At 37.6% G+C, this 18,336-nt stretch overlaps 1 protein-coding gene across 2 annotated transcripts in view; it reads right to left on the reverse strand.

Moving 5' to 3' along the window:
• LOC135686840 (uncharacterized) overlaps positions 1–18,336 on the reverse strand; it is a 28,352-nt gene extending 10,016 nt beyond the window's left edge. Inside the window, exons 1-3 of one of the 2 annotated variants that reach the window (XM_065203197.2) lie at positions 18,095–18,336; positions 11,489–11,855; positions 8,461–10,263 (exon numbers count right to left, since the gene is read on the reverse strand). In XM_065203197.2, the coding sequence (XP_065059269.2) occupies positions 8,461–10,263; positions 11,489–11,855; positions 18,095–18,142 (2,218 nt within the window). In that variant the 5' untranslated portion in view covers positions 18,143–18,336. Of the gene's footprint in view, positions 1–8,460; positions 10,264–11,488; positions 11,856–13,491; positions 15,475–18,094 lie in introns of those variants that run through there. The other variant, XM_089109093.1, reaches the window with a different exon arrangement.

Here is an 18,336-nt window from a genome sequence, read left to right on the forward strand (position 1 = left end):
ATTGATAAAATAAACTGCTGATGTATCAAAGGACTAAGCCCATGTTTCAAAAACATAAACATGCTATCGAGAAATCATTCATATAAAGAGTTTTAACAATGCTAACAAACTAACTCCAATGGACAATAAATGAAAGCAAACTCCAGGGGGTAAGATGAAATAAATCCTCAACTGCGTGTTTAGTATTCCCAAGATATCACCACTTATCACTAGTTAATCTGAAGTTGCGTGTATATATAAGTCGATGTATATATAAGTATATATAAGCTTTACACAATTACAAATTCTAATCAACAATTGGACTCTTTCTGATCAGGTTTGTCATTCTGTCGTACAATAACAACCTGTAAGGTTCTATTCTTTTGACTCTTACACTTTATCTTCAGGACAATTGATACAAAATACAGGTGACTATAGTGTATAGAACGTGCAAAGATGTTCCATTCTAGCAGAGATAAAACACACGTAACAACCAAACTGGCAACGTTATTATCACAAATATTTTCAGCGACATCATACTTTTCTCATCGTGTAAAAATACAGCAAACTAACATTAAATGTTACGTGCAAATAATTCTAGAAAGAATTAAAAATCAAGATAGAATAAGATAACAATTATTTCACCTTGCAACAGAAAACAATTAAATCGAATCTATACCTAAACTACAACAAATGAAAAAATCAAATTGTGAATGATCTGTATGTTTAATGATCACTAGTAAATTTTAACAGATCTTGGGGCTGTAACGGTTGCGTTTAGGTCCGGCAAGGAGCGCTCCACCAACGAGCTGGTTAGTAACTGGTTTTTCACCGTCATGACAAGAACCCTTATCGTTGCAGGGCCTTAAGGCATAAAATGAAAACCACTGTTCAAACAAAACCTCAATAAATTGTAGCCTAGAGATTTATTTGCAGACGCTCTAATGGTTGGGAGTACCAACCTGCAGCCAGTGGCGGATTTAAGGGTGGGCCAACTAGGGGCAGTTGCCCCTCCCTCAACGAGTTGAAGCAAGTCTGGCGCCCCTTTTTTTGAAATTTTGCGCCCCTTTTGAAGAATGAGAATCAGATGGAAAAGGTTCTTGGACCGATAGGTTAATTTGCTTCAAGGATTACCTCAAAGTTATGTTGTTTATTCTTAAAGGTATCTGAAATTGTTGTATACAGCGTACTCTCGTAACCAATTTTTGAAAATTTTTCAGCGCCCCCACTACCAACTGCCCCTCCTTCAAATTTGCTCTGGATCCGCCCCTGCCTGCAGCGACAAACTATTGCAACAAAGGGAAAACTATCATAGCAACTGCAACCATTCACTAGCTTGAATACATTTCTAGCAACGTTGTTTGGACAGGTTCTTTGAGAAAAAGTACATCACCATGGATACGCTCATCAACAGTTAGCACGACAGCCATTGTAATAAAAGATCGCCAAGGTTTGAAAAAACAGCGTTTTCGTTCACTTTCAATACCAACGATGCTAACTGATCTCCATACTAAAGACTATACTCAATGATTTCTGTACTAAAATACAACTTTGACTCAAATATTCAGTAAACTGGAGAGTTAAAGAGGAATGGGATAAAAAACATAAAACTAGCTATGCATAATATTTTGAGAATCGCACAGCTGTGTAAATGTAACAGGCCGTTAGGTAAAGATAGAGCGTGGTAGTGCTCGGCCTAAGTGCTTCATAGACTCGCTAGATATCAATGCACTCTGGGAAATAGAAGGAGCGCTACGCTAAGGAGGACCATTTTAAATATGTAAATCTCCAAGATATAGCACGTGCGCAGTGTAAACATGGTAGAGGTTATTACAACTTTCTAATATGTAAACAGTTCAGTTTAGAATATTCATAAAACCGAGTCGCGCCTTTCGCCTGTGAATGACCCACAGAAAATCTTGCATGGCTAAACCAGAGTAACAAGTTCTAAAACATCTTGTATGGCCTCCCAGTCGTTCTAGAGTGTTCCCAAATCCTCGACAATACTTCTTTCTGGGTGGGTAGTGGGCTTGGGGCGCCCCCTTTATTTTCTCATGAATAACTTTCCGACTACTTTTTAACTGCTACAAAAACTAATTCACAAAAACTCTAATTGGGTAGCCATACCCCTCACTTCCAAGTGAAATACTACCCAAAGAGTAGGCAGTTTTAATGCTCGAATAAAATCTCGCTACAACCCATAGTGACGTCTAATGCCTTTTTAATTCAAAAGCAATTGAAAAGAGACGCGTGATCCAATTAGGAAGATTGTCTGAAATCATCTATCGATCATAGAAACGGAGAATACAAATACACACATGAGAATTCGAAACCATCAAGAAAAACAAAAATTGCTGAAGGTGAACCAGGAACTAAGCAAATTGCCTCGAAATTAATATATTTTCATAGACTATGAATTAAAATACATCAAACATTTTATAAACACTAAAAAGAATTCTCCTGCTGTTAAAGCTCACCACAGTCACCTTACAGGCTCGTCATGTCCACACACCTAAGCCCCTTAATCCAAACCATATCCATCTTGTGGCTGGTTTGTGGCCTATTTCCGTAGATCTAATAAAGGAATGATTTTTGGAACAAACTTCCTCCCAATTTACTACCAAAAGAGGCTTCAAGAAACTCGCATCTGTATTTGGAAACCAAGTCGAAATCAACGAAATAAAATGGATGAACTTTGCTACTTCCTTTACAAAACTTGGCGACACTGTCGCTAACGAAATATTTTTATCATGAAAAAACAAAGCAACAAGAAGATTAGACTGATTAAAGCGTACCTATACTTTCATAACATAAAACAGCCACCTTTCCATGTAAATCAATGTTTCATGAATTCCAACGTCTAAACTTCAAACAAACACGTCCATACATGTAAACATTGCTACAAGATCTAGCGTCGGATTTCTCCTGATAAACATTGGATTTATCTCTTAGCAAATGATAAAACTGAAAGAAAGTCAAAGCTACAAGAGTATTGTTATTGAACAGAAAAGCTGCAGAACATTGTAAAGAAAACAAAACCGGTTTTCGCTTCCATGTAAAACCGAAGAGGAGATTCTAGTTTAGAAATTAACTCCGCAAAAAAGAATTCTGATTATAGACTAGCCTAAAAACAATCTGAATCGATCGAAAATTTCTGAAACCTTTCTTGCTTTTCCGTGCACGTCTGACCAAGCCACCAACGTCGCCATCACGGGCGAAAAACTTCCTCAAATTCATGTTCGTCCTGTGTCTGCCATCTTGAATGCGCACCGGTAGACCGCTACGGTGTACGTGATCCTTTGACGCGTGTTCTGTGTGATTTGACTGTCCTTGTGACAGGTAGTTTGCACTTTGCACCAGCATCGCGCTACCGTTGGATTTAGGCCGAAACGAAAAGTCTCTGGTATCCGCCATCACTGATAATACCTTAAGCGGAACTGTAATATGTTTGGGAACAGCTGAGAATCTTGATAAATTATCTCAATAAATTATTTAGCAATGCGACCTTGGTCTGTTCTTGAAAAATCGTCTATAATTGTTCTTAAGAAAATGCAGGAACGATCGCGCATTAGTCCAATATTTTGAAAAGCTTTAATTGGTTAAGAGGTCGGTCCAGTGTTCGGGCAAAGAAATAGCAGGTGAAAGAAGGCGAAATTTTAAAAACAAACAAACAAACGAAGCATGTTATAATCGCCGAGAAAGGTCTATGACTTACAGTCCTTTGACTTACAGGCTTACTAGGACTATGTTATACTCGCGTTTAATACAAAGAGATTCACGGGACTTGAAAAACTTGGCTTGTCAACAAGATAAAATAAGCAACTTATTTTATCTTGTCAGCATGAATGCACAAAATTACACATTTCTAAAATAACTAGAAGAGTTTGAATGAACAAAAAGATTTGCTTGTTACATAGAGCAGATGGGGCCTAACATTCTAATTGAAAAGGTCATCCATGGAAACATATTGATAATATGCTAAATAAATTTATTAGAAGACGAAAAGAAAGACGAGCACATGAAAACAACAGGAGCCTTTTTTACAAACGTCGTAGCTGGATGCAAAAACCCACTTATTTCATTAAAAGGAATAACGAAAATTTGCTCTTTCGTGAAATATCGTTCATTGCGTTTAAAATCATTTCCTAAAATTATAGTTTTGATGTTTCTGTCTTATTAGAAGTATCTAGATATATTCAATTTTTGAAACTTTGCTTACATTTCAAATTTGGATGCAGCAGTTCAATGCCTGCCAAAAGTCTTGGAACACTGACGTCAATTTCCAAGGTCAAAATCAATCATCACCCTCTCCCCTACAGAACAATGTTGGTTTACTATCAAACAGGTTAGGATTTTAGGAAACATTTTCTTTTGCGCTTCTTTTATGATATTTCTCTAAATTATCAACAATGTTTTAGAAGGAAGGGGGTGGAAGTAGTAATTTTTTTCATGAAAGGAATGAAAGATATCAAATGCAGCGTAAATTACTGGGTGTTCCAAGTACTTTTGGCAGGCATTGTAGTTTGTTCCAATATCAATTCCATTGTACATTTATATCTCTATTTAATTTTCTTTCTAGTTCTACTTTATGATGGTTAAGAAATTAGTTATGTATAAAACCAGATAAAACCTATACTTCAAAGACCTCCGGAAGACTTGAAGCCAGGACTCTAAATTTCATTGCAATAAAACCCTTGGCAATCAAATGCAATAAGTGAGTTGGGCGATAATACCGGGTAATAATCGTAAACAGAGGCGATACTGGGCATATCCTGAAATATATTTGATGTTAAAAAGTAGTAATAGACGATGGTATACTGTTGTTGGTTGTTGAAATACCTGTTTTAATACTTATATTTTCTTTATATTCTTTGGTTAATCATCTACTCAATGATAAAACTCACAACTGGTCACTGCACAAACCGTTTATCAATTTACTAAATAACCATCCCCCACGCGCCTATACTCTACTAGAGCGTCATTTTGAATCGCGTAGTGGCTACAAACCTGTCCTTGCCTTTCGGCCTTGCGTCGATGTGAACAGCATCGCTTGCCATAAATACCTGTGGATTATCCTATGATGCCTGAAGTTGGTTTGATAAATGTTTCGACAAACTGACAAATGCAAAGCCTTGTTAAATATTAATTGATAAGATGAAACAGCTGCAGACCGGTACGTATTCCAGCATATTTAAAAGAGATTATATCAATAAATCTCTGTATAAAAACAGCTGCAAAAATGCACCATTTCCACAGTAAGCGATGGTAAACATAATGTAAACGACGTGATGTAATTTTCTATTCAACAAAAACTATTTCAAAACTACTACTAAATGCCAATGCAAATACTTGTCTTTTATTATATTACTTCGTGGGATATTTAAACTCTGGAGAAAAAATGGCTCCCAAAACATGATCATTATTTCTAACCACACGTTAGCAAACTAAAAATTTGCTTATAATTGGTTTATAACATTTTCTTATAATGGTAAGGCGATGAAGATATATTTAAAGATCATTTTCAGAAAACGATCTCCACTAGAAAAAGAGCTGAAACTACCCAAAACCGGCCAAAGTCATAACCTGTCCACTGCGTAGATACTGTAACGCGAAACTGGTTCTTAACTTCACAAACCAAGCAAAAAAACAGAAACCCGTTCGTAAACTACAGATCTTTACTAGCCATATCACAGCCAATTCGATTCGAAACCTTTTCACATAATATTTTCAGGGCACTTCGCAGGCGCACATTATTTTGACGTCATGTTTTAGCCTATGTTCATTAAGTTGCTAAGATATGTATTCGCACAACAGTAATTAGTATTTTCACCTTTTATGTTTTTGACGCACATCCATTGTCACATTTGTAAGGAGTAAACGCACAACACCCATTTTTGTAAGATCTTGCATTTTGATTGGTTAATCAGTAATAATCTTGTAACCGTTTGAGGGGGGGGGGGGGGGGGGATATTTCTGTTCGGTAGTTTTAGATTAAAAATAAGTTGGAAAAATTGATACACAGAAAATGCTGGGTACTTCTTATTCGTGACTTTTGGCCTACTGCATCCTCAAGAACTAGCGAGAATTTAATATCGCTGCGGTGATATTCAGGAAAATTTTGCACATTTTGAGGTAGCTTGAGGTACTCTTCATAATTTATGGTTCTTCTTAAAAAGTTCTAAAGAAAGTATTTATTAATTCATCTCTTCAAATCTTAAAAAGACACGATTAACATCCACAGATAACAAAACTTTGGAGGGTTAGAATCGTCAAAACTTTGTCCTGTTTTTAAAGGACTAAATCATTTTCTTCGAAAAGATTTCCAGAAAAGGTGTCGGCTTCCGGACTAAGTCAGGCTAGTCCAGAGATAGAGTAGTTTTCAAATCCAATAAAGCCTTTTTATCGTGGTTTAAAATTCCAGCAACATACCAAGGCTAAGTCCGTGACAGTTGAAAGAGCGAGTTAGGATTTTTTATGTTTGACGTTGGCCATCACAGGAGGTTTATAAGGAACACATTCCTTAATGTCCACAGTCTTGTTACAGCGCATGATTAAGTTAGTTTAACCTTTCTTTTTGGTTACTCTAGCAGCTACTTGGAAAGGAATACCGTATAAGCCATTTGGTTTTCGTAGCAATCTGCGGCTTTATCGAACTTAATTCAAAGATTAACAGTAAACAGGATCCTAGTGTTGAGACAGTCATATATGCAAACCTGACCAGGAGATTTGAGTCGTTGAGAAGAACACCTCTCGCAAACTAAATGAAATGCAATTTTTCTTACCAGAACTCTGTGGAAATCAAATCAGCGATTTGAAACAGCACGGCTTATTAGAGCGAAAAGAAGTAATCGTAGGAAGATATTTGGAAAAGGAAGGGGATGCAAGCCTGCTGCGGAAAGAAGCAAGGAGAGTAAAGAAAATAATTCTTGCAGCGACACAGAAAACAGAAAGACTCTACTGAGATTTATCGCGAGGCGAAGGTTTTAGCAGGCTTTTGCAAAACAATTGTTGCATTTTTGCAAGCTGCACCCCAATAACTTTCATTTTAAGCTTTCTTTAGCAACACTTTATGCAATACTGATGGATTTCAGGAAAACCGTCAAAGGAGGAAGGAACAGTTCAGTCTAAAGAGAAGGCTGCAAAGGACACCCATGTAAATATACTTTCAAGCTCACATTCTAATATCTTACTTCCAGCCCACACCGTCATTAGTGTGTTACCCCTCACCTCCAAAGAGATTTCACGTTGAACTTTAGAAAAGAAGAGAGATGATACGTAACATGAGCTTACCCATACCGTAACCAGGTATTTACATATAATTTGCCAGTATTCAGAAAAAGGAATTCATAGGTAGATAGGCTACGATAAAACATAGAAAAAGTGTCACCAACCTACTCCATTGTTTTCAAGTAGCCATTGATTAATAGTAAGATTTTTCCCTAGCTCGTTGTTTCGCCCATGTACGGTTCAATTATTCCCATGACAAATATTTTTCCTGTTGGTCCGGCTCTTAATTCCTTTTTGCAGAGTAAGGAATACATCGTCCATTTAGCAATACAACAACAATCCCATACCAGGCCATTGGCAAATCAGGTAATAGGACGTGCCTACTAGGTTTTAGAAAACAATTGTTCTTGCAAAGCCAAACCTATAGGGTGGCAGCTCAAAAAACAAGCATGAAACGTGGCACCCTTTCACACGGAGCATCGGGACCGTGGACATCTAAGGCCAGGGATCACAAAAAGTACCCTCTCCCCTTCAACAAATTTCCAACATTTTTACATTGGAAAGTCAAGAGTAGATGACAAAGTTGGGCAGAAAGTCCATAAGTTGACCCATAAGCGACATAGAATTATTAATTTACGGTGGTTTGAATAGAAAGAAATACGAGACACGATGAGAGAGGTGCTAGAAACAAGACAGAGCCAGTTACTCGCCTCCAATGAAAAGATACTGTTCCCTTTCTTGCATTCCGAACTATGTCTAGGCTCAAATTTCAAAAAATATACAAAGTGACATGAGAGTTCCATACGGTCATAGCTACTTAACCTTTTTAACGCAATCACTCTGCTTTTTTTCTGTTTTGCTTCTTCTGTATTGTAAAATTTAGCAAATAATTGCTTAAAGGTGCAGTCACCATGGAAACATAACCAAAATAAGGTAACTTAGGCCTTTCCGCGTTTAAGTATACACCTTCGTCTCTAAGAAGGCTGGAAGATCTCTAATTACGCAACGTTAAAAATTTCATAGCCACACATGTGAAAATCATGTTTTTAAATACATGTTTTTTAAGGAGAGGTATAAAAAGGAAATCCAAAAGGAGAACTATCAGTACTCGGCTATCGGTTCATTTGGAAGTTTTGGTCCAAAATATACCAAACGGCTATCGGCACACCATTTAAACAACATTCTCAATACAGTCTACAATGGTATCTAAGACGGTCTACTGATCTTAAAATGTAAGCCAAATATTTCACTTACCATTATTTCCAGTGGAAGACTTGTTCAATGAAGATCTCTTGCCATCGGTATTGGTCTTTCCCACAGATATGCGCAGGACAACCCCAGTCTTAGCTTCTTTCTGCTGTGTGGGTCCATCCGTTGTTTTCTCGAAATTTGCCACCAAATCACTGACCCTTCTGTTTAGCGTTTTCGGTAACGTAATTTTGTCATCTATCTTTTCCTGTTTTTTGGAAGATAAATCGATTTGTGACCGGCACTCTCTGCTGAGCATTGACCGAGATTTTACAGTACTGTCCTTCCTAGAGGCTGGCAACGGAACAGAAAACTTTCTTGGCACCTTGACAGAACCTTGTGTTTTTGCAAGGGCCTGGTTTTTCGATTTTGAAAACACTGGCAATCCACTATTCAGCTGACATGGTGTACTGTTACCTAATGCTTGTTCTTTCGAAACCTTTCTACGGGTTTCCTGCCTCGATGTTGAAATTTTATCAGTCTCACTTTCATCTGAAACATTTAATTTGTCGTCTGACAGAGGGGTTGAAAGTGGTTCTTGCGATGAAATGACGTTGTCAGCTGACATGATTGGCCCTTCTTTTACATCAGCTGCTGCTTCCAAATGTGGCTCTACCGTGCATGTAACACTGTCTTCAACTGCCTTAAGGCTGCCCTCTTCAAAATTTTCTTGCCCTAATGATCCAGACCGCCCTTTCTCTGTCCCAATGTCCGTCCCATCGTTTAACACATTCGATACTTCCTCTATGTCCTCTATATCGCATGTCACACTTCCATCAACATCAACCACATTTTTCTTTCCTACAGTCTTCAGCTCCTCCTCATCACTACTGTCTTCAGATTTCTCAACATCACTTGAATCGGAGCTCTGCAAGGATCCGGGAGCAGTTTTCTCCCTGCGGATCAACGGTTTCCTTGAAACCGGAGGTGGCTTCCCATAAGGAAGCTGCATACAGGTAGCATATGCGGTGACGTCTGAAACCGATCTCTTTAAAGGCGAGCTCTGCGGTCGTCTATATTCGTGCTCTTCATAAGCTACATAATTTTCTTTAGGGTACACAGCACCTATCGAGAGCGATCTCTTCAAACTTCCAAGCGGTGGGGCTCGAAAGTGAGACAATCGTATGCGTTTCTCGATTCCAGAAAGGCTCTTCCGTTGACGTGAATCACTCCGAAAATGCTCCCGGCTGAGCTGGACCTCGTCCTTCGGATACTTTGGCCAAGTATTGGAATGCGACTCGGTCTCGAAAGCATCTTCATCGGAACTAGCGCTTAACGCAGGGCAACTTTTGTGTTTTTCTTTAGGTCCAAGATTACTACTAGCATGACCAGTTACGTAAAACAGAAGACCATCGGCAAACTGTGACTTGCTCTCGCTAGAGATGTTGTTGTTGTTGTTGTTATCATCTTCACTGACACTTTTCACAATCTTAATTCTGAGTGGCGAATTTTCCACATCGACTTCCCCAGCTAGAACAGTCTTCATGTTGTTAGGGTCGGCGTGGGGGTCAGCGTCAGCTGAACTTAGGCCACCATGTCCTTCTCTGGGGAAAGATTTCAAGCCAGTGTCTTCTCTTTTGTCTTGCGTATCATTTCCCTCTTCAGACTTTGCGAATAACCCCTCTTCTCCTTTCAAACCTTTTTGTGCTTCCGGAGACAACAAATCGTCCTCGTTATTACCAAAAACTACCCATTCATCATCCACGCTAGTATTCAACTGTTTTACGTTCAATTCTTCTTGCTTCAAATTTTCAGAATGACTTTTCTTTCTTGAATCAGTGATCTGTTTAGCATTTGTTTTTCCTGCACCTATTGTAAAAATTAATTCTTAAAATTAACGATAGGGATTTTGGGCATCCAAGAGACTCAAAAATAGGCTTGCAGGACAAGGAGTTCTCTTTAGTGTCATCGAAATGTCAACAGTTTTAAACTCTAGCATAAAACAAAGCATATAAGCTTTGAAAGGAAATTGAATGCAGAAGGGACGTTTGCATTACTCACTCTTACCTAGCTATCACAGCAGGAAAATTCACCATAACCCCAGAAAGTATTTTTATTGACAAATTTGTCATATTCGAAGACCAACCTTCTAGTTGCATCACTATCAAGTGTTGTACAGTAGCGTAACCAGGGTGGTAAAATTAAGGGGGGGGGGGCAAAAAGCCAGTTGAGTGAGAGAAGAACCTTTGGAACAGCAGAAAACGTTCTTTTTCAAAGAGGCATTTTGTCATAGAAAAGGGAGAATGTCAGCTGCATCTTGCCTCCCCCTCACTAGGCTACTACTGTTGTATTATATTTTATGATATCAAATGTTTTCTAAAACTGATATACAAGCTTCTTGCTTTATAACTCAGAAATGATGCAGAAGCTAGGTTTAGAAATTTGTGGCAAATGGTTGAAAGAAGGGAATTATAGTTGCAACCCTGCCAAAACGTTTTGGGTATGCCCTTTAAAATATCACAAGAGGCCTCTCACATGACATTAATTAGCAATAATTTGGTCAAATTTATGACATCACTTTATTTGGAGATTTAATGGCGTGAAATTGTTTGCAAACAAGATTTTTTGGACAAATTATGGATATTGATATTGGCAAAAAATGGTAATTTTGATGACTCCAGAAACCTCTAATGAAAATTTTGTCATTAACTATGTCCAATTGATGACATCCATAAAATCATAGATCAAAGCTTCTTTCAGACTCTCTATACCAAAATTAAGCTCTTGGTATTTTTTAAAATTGTTTGCTGTTGCTTTAAGGGCTATTTGTTACTATATTTTAAAATTGTAATTATATATTGTTTAGACCATTCAGTGTAAGCATATATTGTTGAGATGTGTAGATTCTAGTTGAGTTGAAGTTAGTGTTTTACAGTAATCAATCACCAATTGAATAATGATAGATGTAGAAAGGAGACCTCCCATTCACAAGTTTTCTAGACTTAACAATAAATTTTGAAAACAATATTTCCTAATCAGTTCATAAATGATCCTTTTTAGCTAATTTTGAAATGAAAGTGCAATAAAATCATACCTTTTTTCAAAGGTTCTTTATCTCCTTCTTCAACTAGTGATACTTTCTCGGCATGAACAAATATCCCATAGTTGAATTTGCAATGGAAATACTTGACACCTTTCACTGTACCATTGTTGCGCCCCTCTGGTTTTGACAACTCAACTCCACACCAGGTTCCAGAGCTAAATTTTGTAGGGCCAATAAATCTTAGAATTCCCACAGTGGTTTTGTTTCCTAATGGGAATGTCACTTTGGCTCCAGCCTCGAGGGAGCCATAGGCAGTAGCATTGGGGTTGTCTTTTTTATCATTTGAAGATGACTTTTTACTCTCTGATGGTGATTTGCTTTTCCAGCCAACAACTTTTGAAACAATCTTGAGACTTGGCTAAAAATTAAAGCAAAGAAATGGAACTGTAAGGAAATTATTTCAAGGATGGATTCTGTATTTTCTCTTAATCCTGATGTGAATACACTGGGGGAGGGGTAATATTTTAGGGAGGGACAATATGCTATTAAATGGTTTTGCAACTACCTGTTTCAAACAAAATTGGTCATGGGAATTCCTGGTTGGTAAAATTGCAGTTTCCTGTTTGTGAAAGGGTGATTAAATGGGTGCTTGACAGTTAAAAAGGCATGGCCTACATAATCTTATTTTGTCCCCTCCCTCATAACTTGGTGGTTGGTGCCATAAACTGCCCTGTCCTGCCAACTAGACATCACTCCATCAGTTTGTCTCCAAAATTGGATCTTTTTTTAATAGAAAATAGAAGGTAAAAGGTAGCTGCCATATTTGTGGACTGGGGTTCCTGCCAGAAAAAGTCAGTCCTAACTAGGAGCCTGGAAAATTGGCTGAGCTTACCCAACCACTCAAAAAGCTGAATTTCCCACACTGTCAGTCATAGAAAATAACAGAAAAGCTATTTGAATGAATATCATGGGGACTGAACTTCAGAGCAGAGGGGCAAAAGAGTAGGAAAAGTTGGGTCATGGATGATTGATAAATGTATCTCACTGACAACTGTACCCCCTGCCCACCATCCCCTGCCCACCATCCCCTGCCCACCATTCCCTGCCCACCATTCCCTGCCCACCATTCACTGCCCACCATTCCCTGCCCACCATTCCCTACCTACAGCACTTGTCACAGTGTGTACATTGAAATGAAATTTGGAGAGAAGTTTAAAATAAAATAAATTGAGATTTCTTGCTTGTAGAAATGATGAAGTTTACTAATCAGGGCAGGCATGTAAGCAAAAACTGAGACAGAGGAAATCTCCCAAACTTCAACTCCTGTTAGATCTTAGGAAGCTTTGATTTGTGTGGTTCCTTCGATGCCGCATTTGCCTATCATCACTGGGGCATTAAAATACGAGCCTTGCAAATGCACAACCTAACATTTAAGGCAATTTATAGCGCTATGTTGGAACAAATAATTAGAATGCATTTGGACAGCAAAGTTTTCTCATACTAGTAATCAAATTTTCAGTACATTTAGCAAACAAAAGAGAAAGCAAACATTTTTCTTGAGAAACTTCCGTCTGTACAAATAATGTTTGGAAGTGGATAAAAGCGTAACAAATAAAAGAAAAATCGCCATTTTAGTTAGGAAATTTAGAGAAGCGAAGGTAAATTGAGTCTTAAGCTTTTGATAATAAACATTGTTGGAATAATTCACGAATGCGATGCAGAAGGGAAACCTAAAATATATTTCAACAATGTTAATCCCCTTTGTATGTTTTGAATAAAACACACTGCAACATGTTAGTCATCCCTTGTCAGAAAACACTTGAAAACTATTCAAATTGACAGAAAGCGAAAAGTTGCAATAACATTCACGTATATTGTTAATGTTCGAATATCCTTTGACAATGAAAAGGTAATGTGCGAGTCATCAGTCAAGTAAATGAACAAAACACGCAACTCAACAATACCGCCCACCAAACAACAACAGCTAGGCCCATAGTAGGCCGCCTGAGCTTACCGTGATCTAAAATTAAATTTGCCTTTTAACGTTGACTTACCATCATATGTTTTTTACAAGCAGTTTGGATAATTACCCTCACAGCAAGTCATTACTTTTACACTGGTCATAGTGAGAAACGTGGCTTTGATTGAGATTTTCTCCGCCATCACAATAAACATGACCTTTTACACTTATGAACAAACCACCAATTATGCCATTGTATTAGATAACAATAGAAAAATGTGTCTATGTAAAACACGGACCAAGAATGTGAGATATGAAAAATGGAAATTTTTCTGGGCGTAGCTAGGAATTTGACGAAGCGAGGTCGGAAATTGACGGAAGAGGGCATCATTTGTGGCATAAAGTTCAGGGATCGTCGGACTGCCGAGCGATGGGTCCATGCGCAGTTTAGAGAGAACATCAGAACCCATATTACAAGGAGCCTTGCAACCCCAGAATATCTCTTTGAAGAAATTTTGTAAACAAATTATCAGATATTCCATGTCAAGATTACACAAAACATCGTATTTATGAATCGAGGACGCAGATATTCTGTGTAAGGAAACTTTTAGGAATTAATAGATATAAGTCGCTGAGCGTGAACGATCAATGAGGAATAAGGTGACACATTAACAAATTGAGTGGTAAATAAATCTTATAACAGTATGATACATGTTTACGGATCCCGGACCTTTTGCCCCCTACACCCCCTTTTTGATGCTTTTGCTTGGTGAGTTTGGCTAAGTTCCACCACAAGCGGGGTCCAAGAATAAATTCCTAGAAGCTTTGACTTATGACAATATATCCTATTTATGATGAAAATGTCCTTAAAATTTCACTAAAGTGAAGTCAATACACCAGATAGGCCAAATTGAATCATATTTGAAGCAAAAAGTTGGTCAGTTAGTTACGCCAAGCAACCCCTACTGTCTACTACTAAATTTTAAATGTAATAGCAGCCACTTTAAAGCTAAAAATTGCAATTCCCCTCAGGTAAAGAATTGGAGTGCCCCCTTTCTCCCGAAGATTGTAACAGGGCCAATCGGATGCAGCAGCAAGCTCACAGCAAAATTTAGTAACTTCGTGACATTATTACAGCTATTATAGAGAGAACAGATTTCGCAACTTTTTTATTGCATTGGCGGAGTATTAACCATTTTTTAGAAATGTAGACCAACTACGAAATGTAGACAATTTGGTCCAAGCCACTTTACAAAACACTAATTAACCTCTGTTCAATCCTTTATCGTCCTTTACTATACGTTTCAGGGAAAATTTCATATAGTTTCACTCTAGATTGTGCCGTTGTTTCATTTATCTTTTTCTGTTGAAAACGAATCCTTGGAGTTATCTTTCTGCTGTTATCTTTCCTTATCATGTTAAAAAGTTTTATGGGTCTTTTACTGCTTCAATTTGTCAATTTGTTTTCTGGGTCTCTCACACCTCCATCATACTACTCAAGGACCAAAAATGTCATATTTAATTCAAAATGTAAAGAAAATTCAAGTTGTTATTCATGATATTTGAACTATAAGTTTAGTCAGTTTACTAGCTTCATCCAGTGGCGGCGCCAGATACTGCAAAGTTGGAGGGTAATAGGCGTGGCCAGTGAGACCACACCTCTTTTGCCTCGTTTCAGTGCTTTGTACCAGGTTAATTTTACTTAGGACCTATATATTAACCCTGTCTAGCGCTTTTTAATCCGTTTTTAGAAGAAAATATATAGGCCATATTTTGACAAAAGTGAGGGGGGGGGGTTGATTACCCCCTCATATCGCCCTTGGCGCCACCACTCATTTCATCGATTGGGAGTAGCCTGTGCTCTAGACCCCCAACCTTAAGAACTGGTTAGGGGTCTGGAGTATAAGCTTATTTGGGAGCTGCTGATTGTAGAAATTTCACGTAATTCTCATGATTTTTGGGCTGTTAGCCAGTGAAAGCGAACTGCCTAGCTTTAGTTTTGTTCGTTTCACATTTTTTCACTTGCAAATAAAGGGAATCCTTTAATCACTGAAATTAATCTAAATATTCCTTTAAATGATTTTATAAAGTCCGATTAAACAATTGCCTTGATTTCAAAGATTGTTAGGCCAGCTTAAAGCGTTGGTTAGTTTTCAAAATTTATCAAGTCGTAGTATCAATCTTGTTTTTTCCAATATATTTTGGCTTTCTTCAGACTGAGCAGTATCTTTAATGGGGCAATAGATGCCGTTTATAAAACTTTTTAAGGCAACTGAAGCTATGCACTGAAGTCCATGGACATTTCACACGAACTTTATAAATTTAATTTTCAGGGGCCCGTGAATCTTAAAGAATTTTCCAAATAACAATCTGCATCACAGAAAACGATATTTCTGCGGAACTCCAAAATATGAAAATAATGATTAAGGCTTCCGGGAACATCAAAATGAAAATCATCTGTCATAGAGCTTGGTCCGTGTTTTTACATTTGCCACCTAGGACCGTCTACCGCAGTAATCCCTCTGAACTTTGATTGAACCAATGAACCAATCAGTTTCTCGGTCTCTTTTTGATGGACAACATTGAGATGAGCTATCTCCATGGAGACTAAAAGGTAAATCCTCAACGAAAGAGAATCAGGATGTAAACATTCCTTTTTTTGTTTCATGTCCTGGCATCCATCAAAAACTTACATGCCTCGTGAAATATATTCTATCTGAGTACGGTCATTTTCTTCTTATAACGTATTACCAACAGTTTATTTGTAATGTTCTTTGCTTCTAAGAGAGGGTGGAGTGGGTGCACCCACTAGACACATTGACAGCCTTGTTGAATATCCAATTGGAAATGACGAGGAAAGAGATACAGTTTAGCTTTCTACACCTGTCTTCAGACAAAAAACCCTTAAGTACAATCCAGCATTTTTATGGCCAAATTCTCACCAGCTCTGAACCATGCTAAAACGTGTGCCAACAGTTTATATTCGAAATATCCAGAGAAATTCGAAACGTTTATCCGAGCCCCTTGGGAGTGGAGATGCTAATTAACCCGGGAGCTTCAAACCCCTTGGTAACTAGTCTGGAGTATGGAGCTTTGTAATAATGACTGATTTTCATACAATTCTTGATTCAAGAGGAATTTTGACGTTTTTCTCAATATGTGTCCATTCTTGATACAAGGAACTTCTGCCATAGGATGTGCTTTAAGATTACTTTATTCCTAACTTGGGTTGAAAGGCGTTTGACGAAACAGTAGACCTCTTCAAAAAATCCTGAATATTGCCCTATAGAATAAACTTTTAAACCATAACTCAATATATGGTATAAGGTTAAGCCTTACAAGAAACTTTTCTTGTATCGAGGATAAGACGTATCGATGTAAGATTCACAAAATAAGATATCAGATCACCTTTTTTGCAACCAATTTCGAAATCAGTTGTCAGTTCTAATCAACTCCTCAACATAGCGGCTAATAAATAGGCTTTGTTATCTCATTCTGTTTATCATTGAGCCTATATATCTCTGTTCTGCATTTTATTGAACTGAATAGACTTTTAATTCTATATTTCATTTGGCTCAAAGCAGAACAAAGAAATCAAGAATGATTAGTATGCGGGTTTGGGGTTTTAAAACTCACAAATATTTTGTCGGACATTGAAGCTGACAGAAGATAAGATACTAGTAATGTCTCCAAGTAACAGTAATAAGTGGTAAAATTAATACTTTCGAAACTAAGTTTGTGTTAAGAAACAGGCCTTTGCTTACAGGGCTAATATATAAATCGGGCTAAAGAATACTGAATTTTGAAGCCCATATTCATTGCTTTGCAATAAACATCTATGAATGTATTATTAACCCAAATAGTATAGACAGAATCACGACGGAAACAAAGATGTTGATAGGGGATAGAACTTCTTTAGGGAAGGGGACATATTTAGGTGGGGATACTACCTGCTCTGGATCGACAAATAAGTTGCTTTTCCAGACAAGCTGGCCGTTTATCAGAGCATATTTTGAATGACTATGATCAGAGGCTATGATCAAGGGGTCTCTTTACATCAACTTTAACTTAAGCTGTATTTTCAAAGCTTGAATGCATATGACGTAGATCCCATTATTAAAAGCAGAAACAATAAATTACATTTCTCATCTCATCGTTAGCAAGAATGTGGCGAAAGATCTTAGATTCAGAATATGAATGAAGTATTGAAAAAGATTCCGTTTTAGATAGAGCAGCTAGACATTTCTCTTTACGAAAAATGGAAACGTCCATTCACAGAAGAGTAGTTTTCGTTATTGCAATCGGATGTAACAGAATTGGGTCGCTCCAGCTATGGAGATATTCATGAAGTCTTACTCTTATAAGAAATGGGCAACTGTTGTACAATGCATAAGGACACTTCGTAATTAGGTGAATGAACCCTGAGAAGTATTTACTTGGCAATTCTCTGCCGTGTCATTCAATCGAGCTAGAAAATTACACAAGAACAGTATTAAAGGGAATCGCTTTGAGGATTAGTTGATGGAGTGTGATATAGTGTGATTCATTCGCGTATATATTATCATACACTTATAAGATTCCCAATCTTTTCAAACTTCTATGTTTGCTCGCAGTTAGACTAAAAAACCAGCTTTGATTTCAAATACATATTAAATATATTCAAAGGCTTTCTCTATGACATGTCTGTATGGACTCACCAAGTCATCAATCTCTTCTTCAATTCTTTCAGGTATATTGGGACGCATTTCTTGTCTGTATATTGAACGTTTCTACTAATCAGAAACTGAACTCAGATTTCTTCCTCCCCAGGCAGTTGCAAGCTGATCTGTCGTTCTATGGTGGTTTTTACCATGGTTTACCGACGAATCACCAAGTGAACTTTGGAGGTAGAGAGGTGATCTTGTTGTTGAAGAACTGATTTATGTATGGCTGCTGGCTG

The sequence above is a fragment of the Rhopilema esculentum genome, chromosome 6 (assembly GCF_057945365.1).
Source record: "Rhopilema esculentum isolate cy_ngs chromosome 6, ASM5794536v1, whole genome shotgun sequence".
In the NCBI taxonomy this organism is placed as follows: domain Eukaryota; kingdom Metazoa; phylum Cnidaria; class Scyphozoa; order Rhizostomeae; family Rhizostomatidae; genus Rhopilema; species Rhopilema esculentum.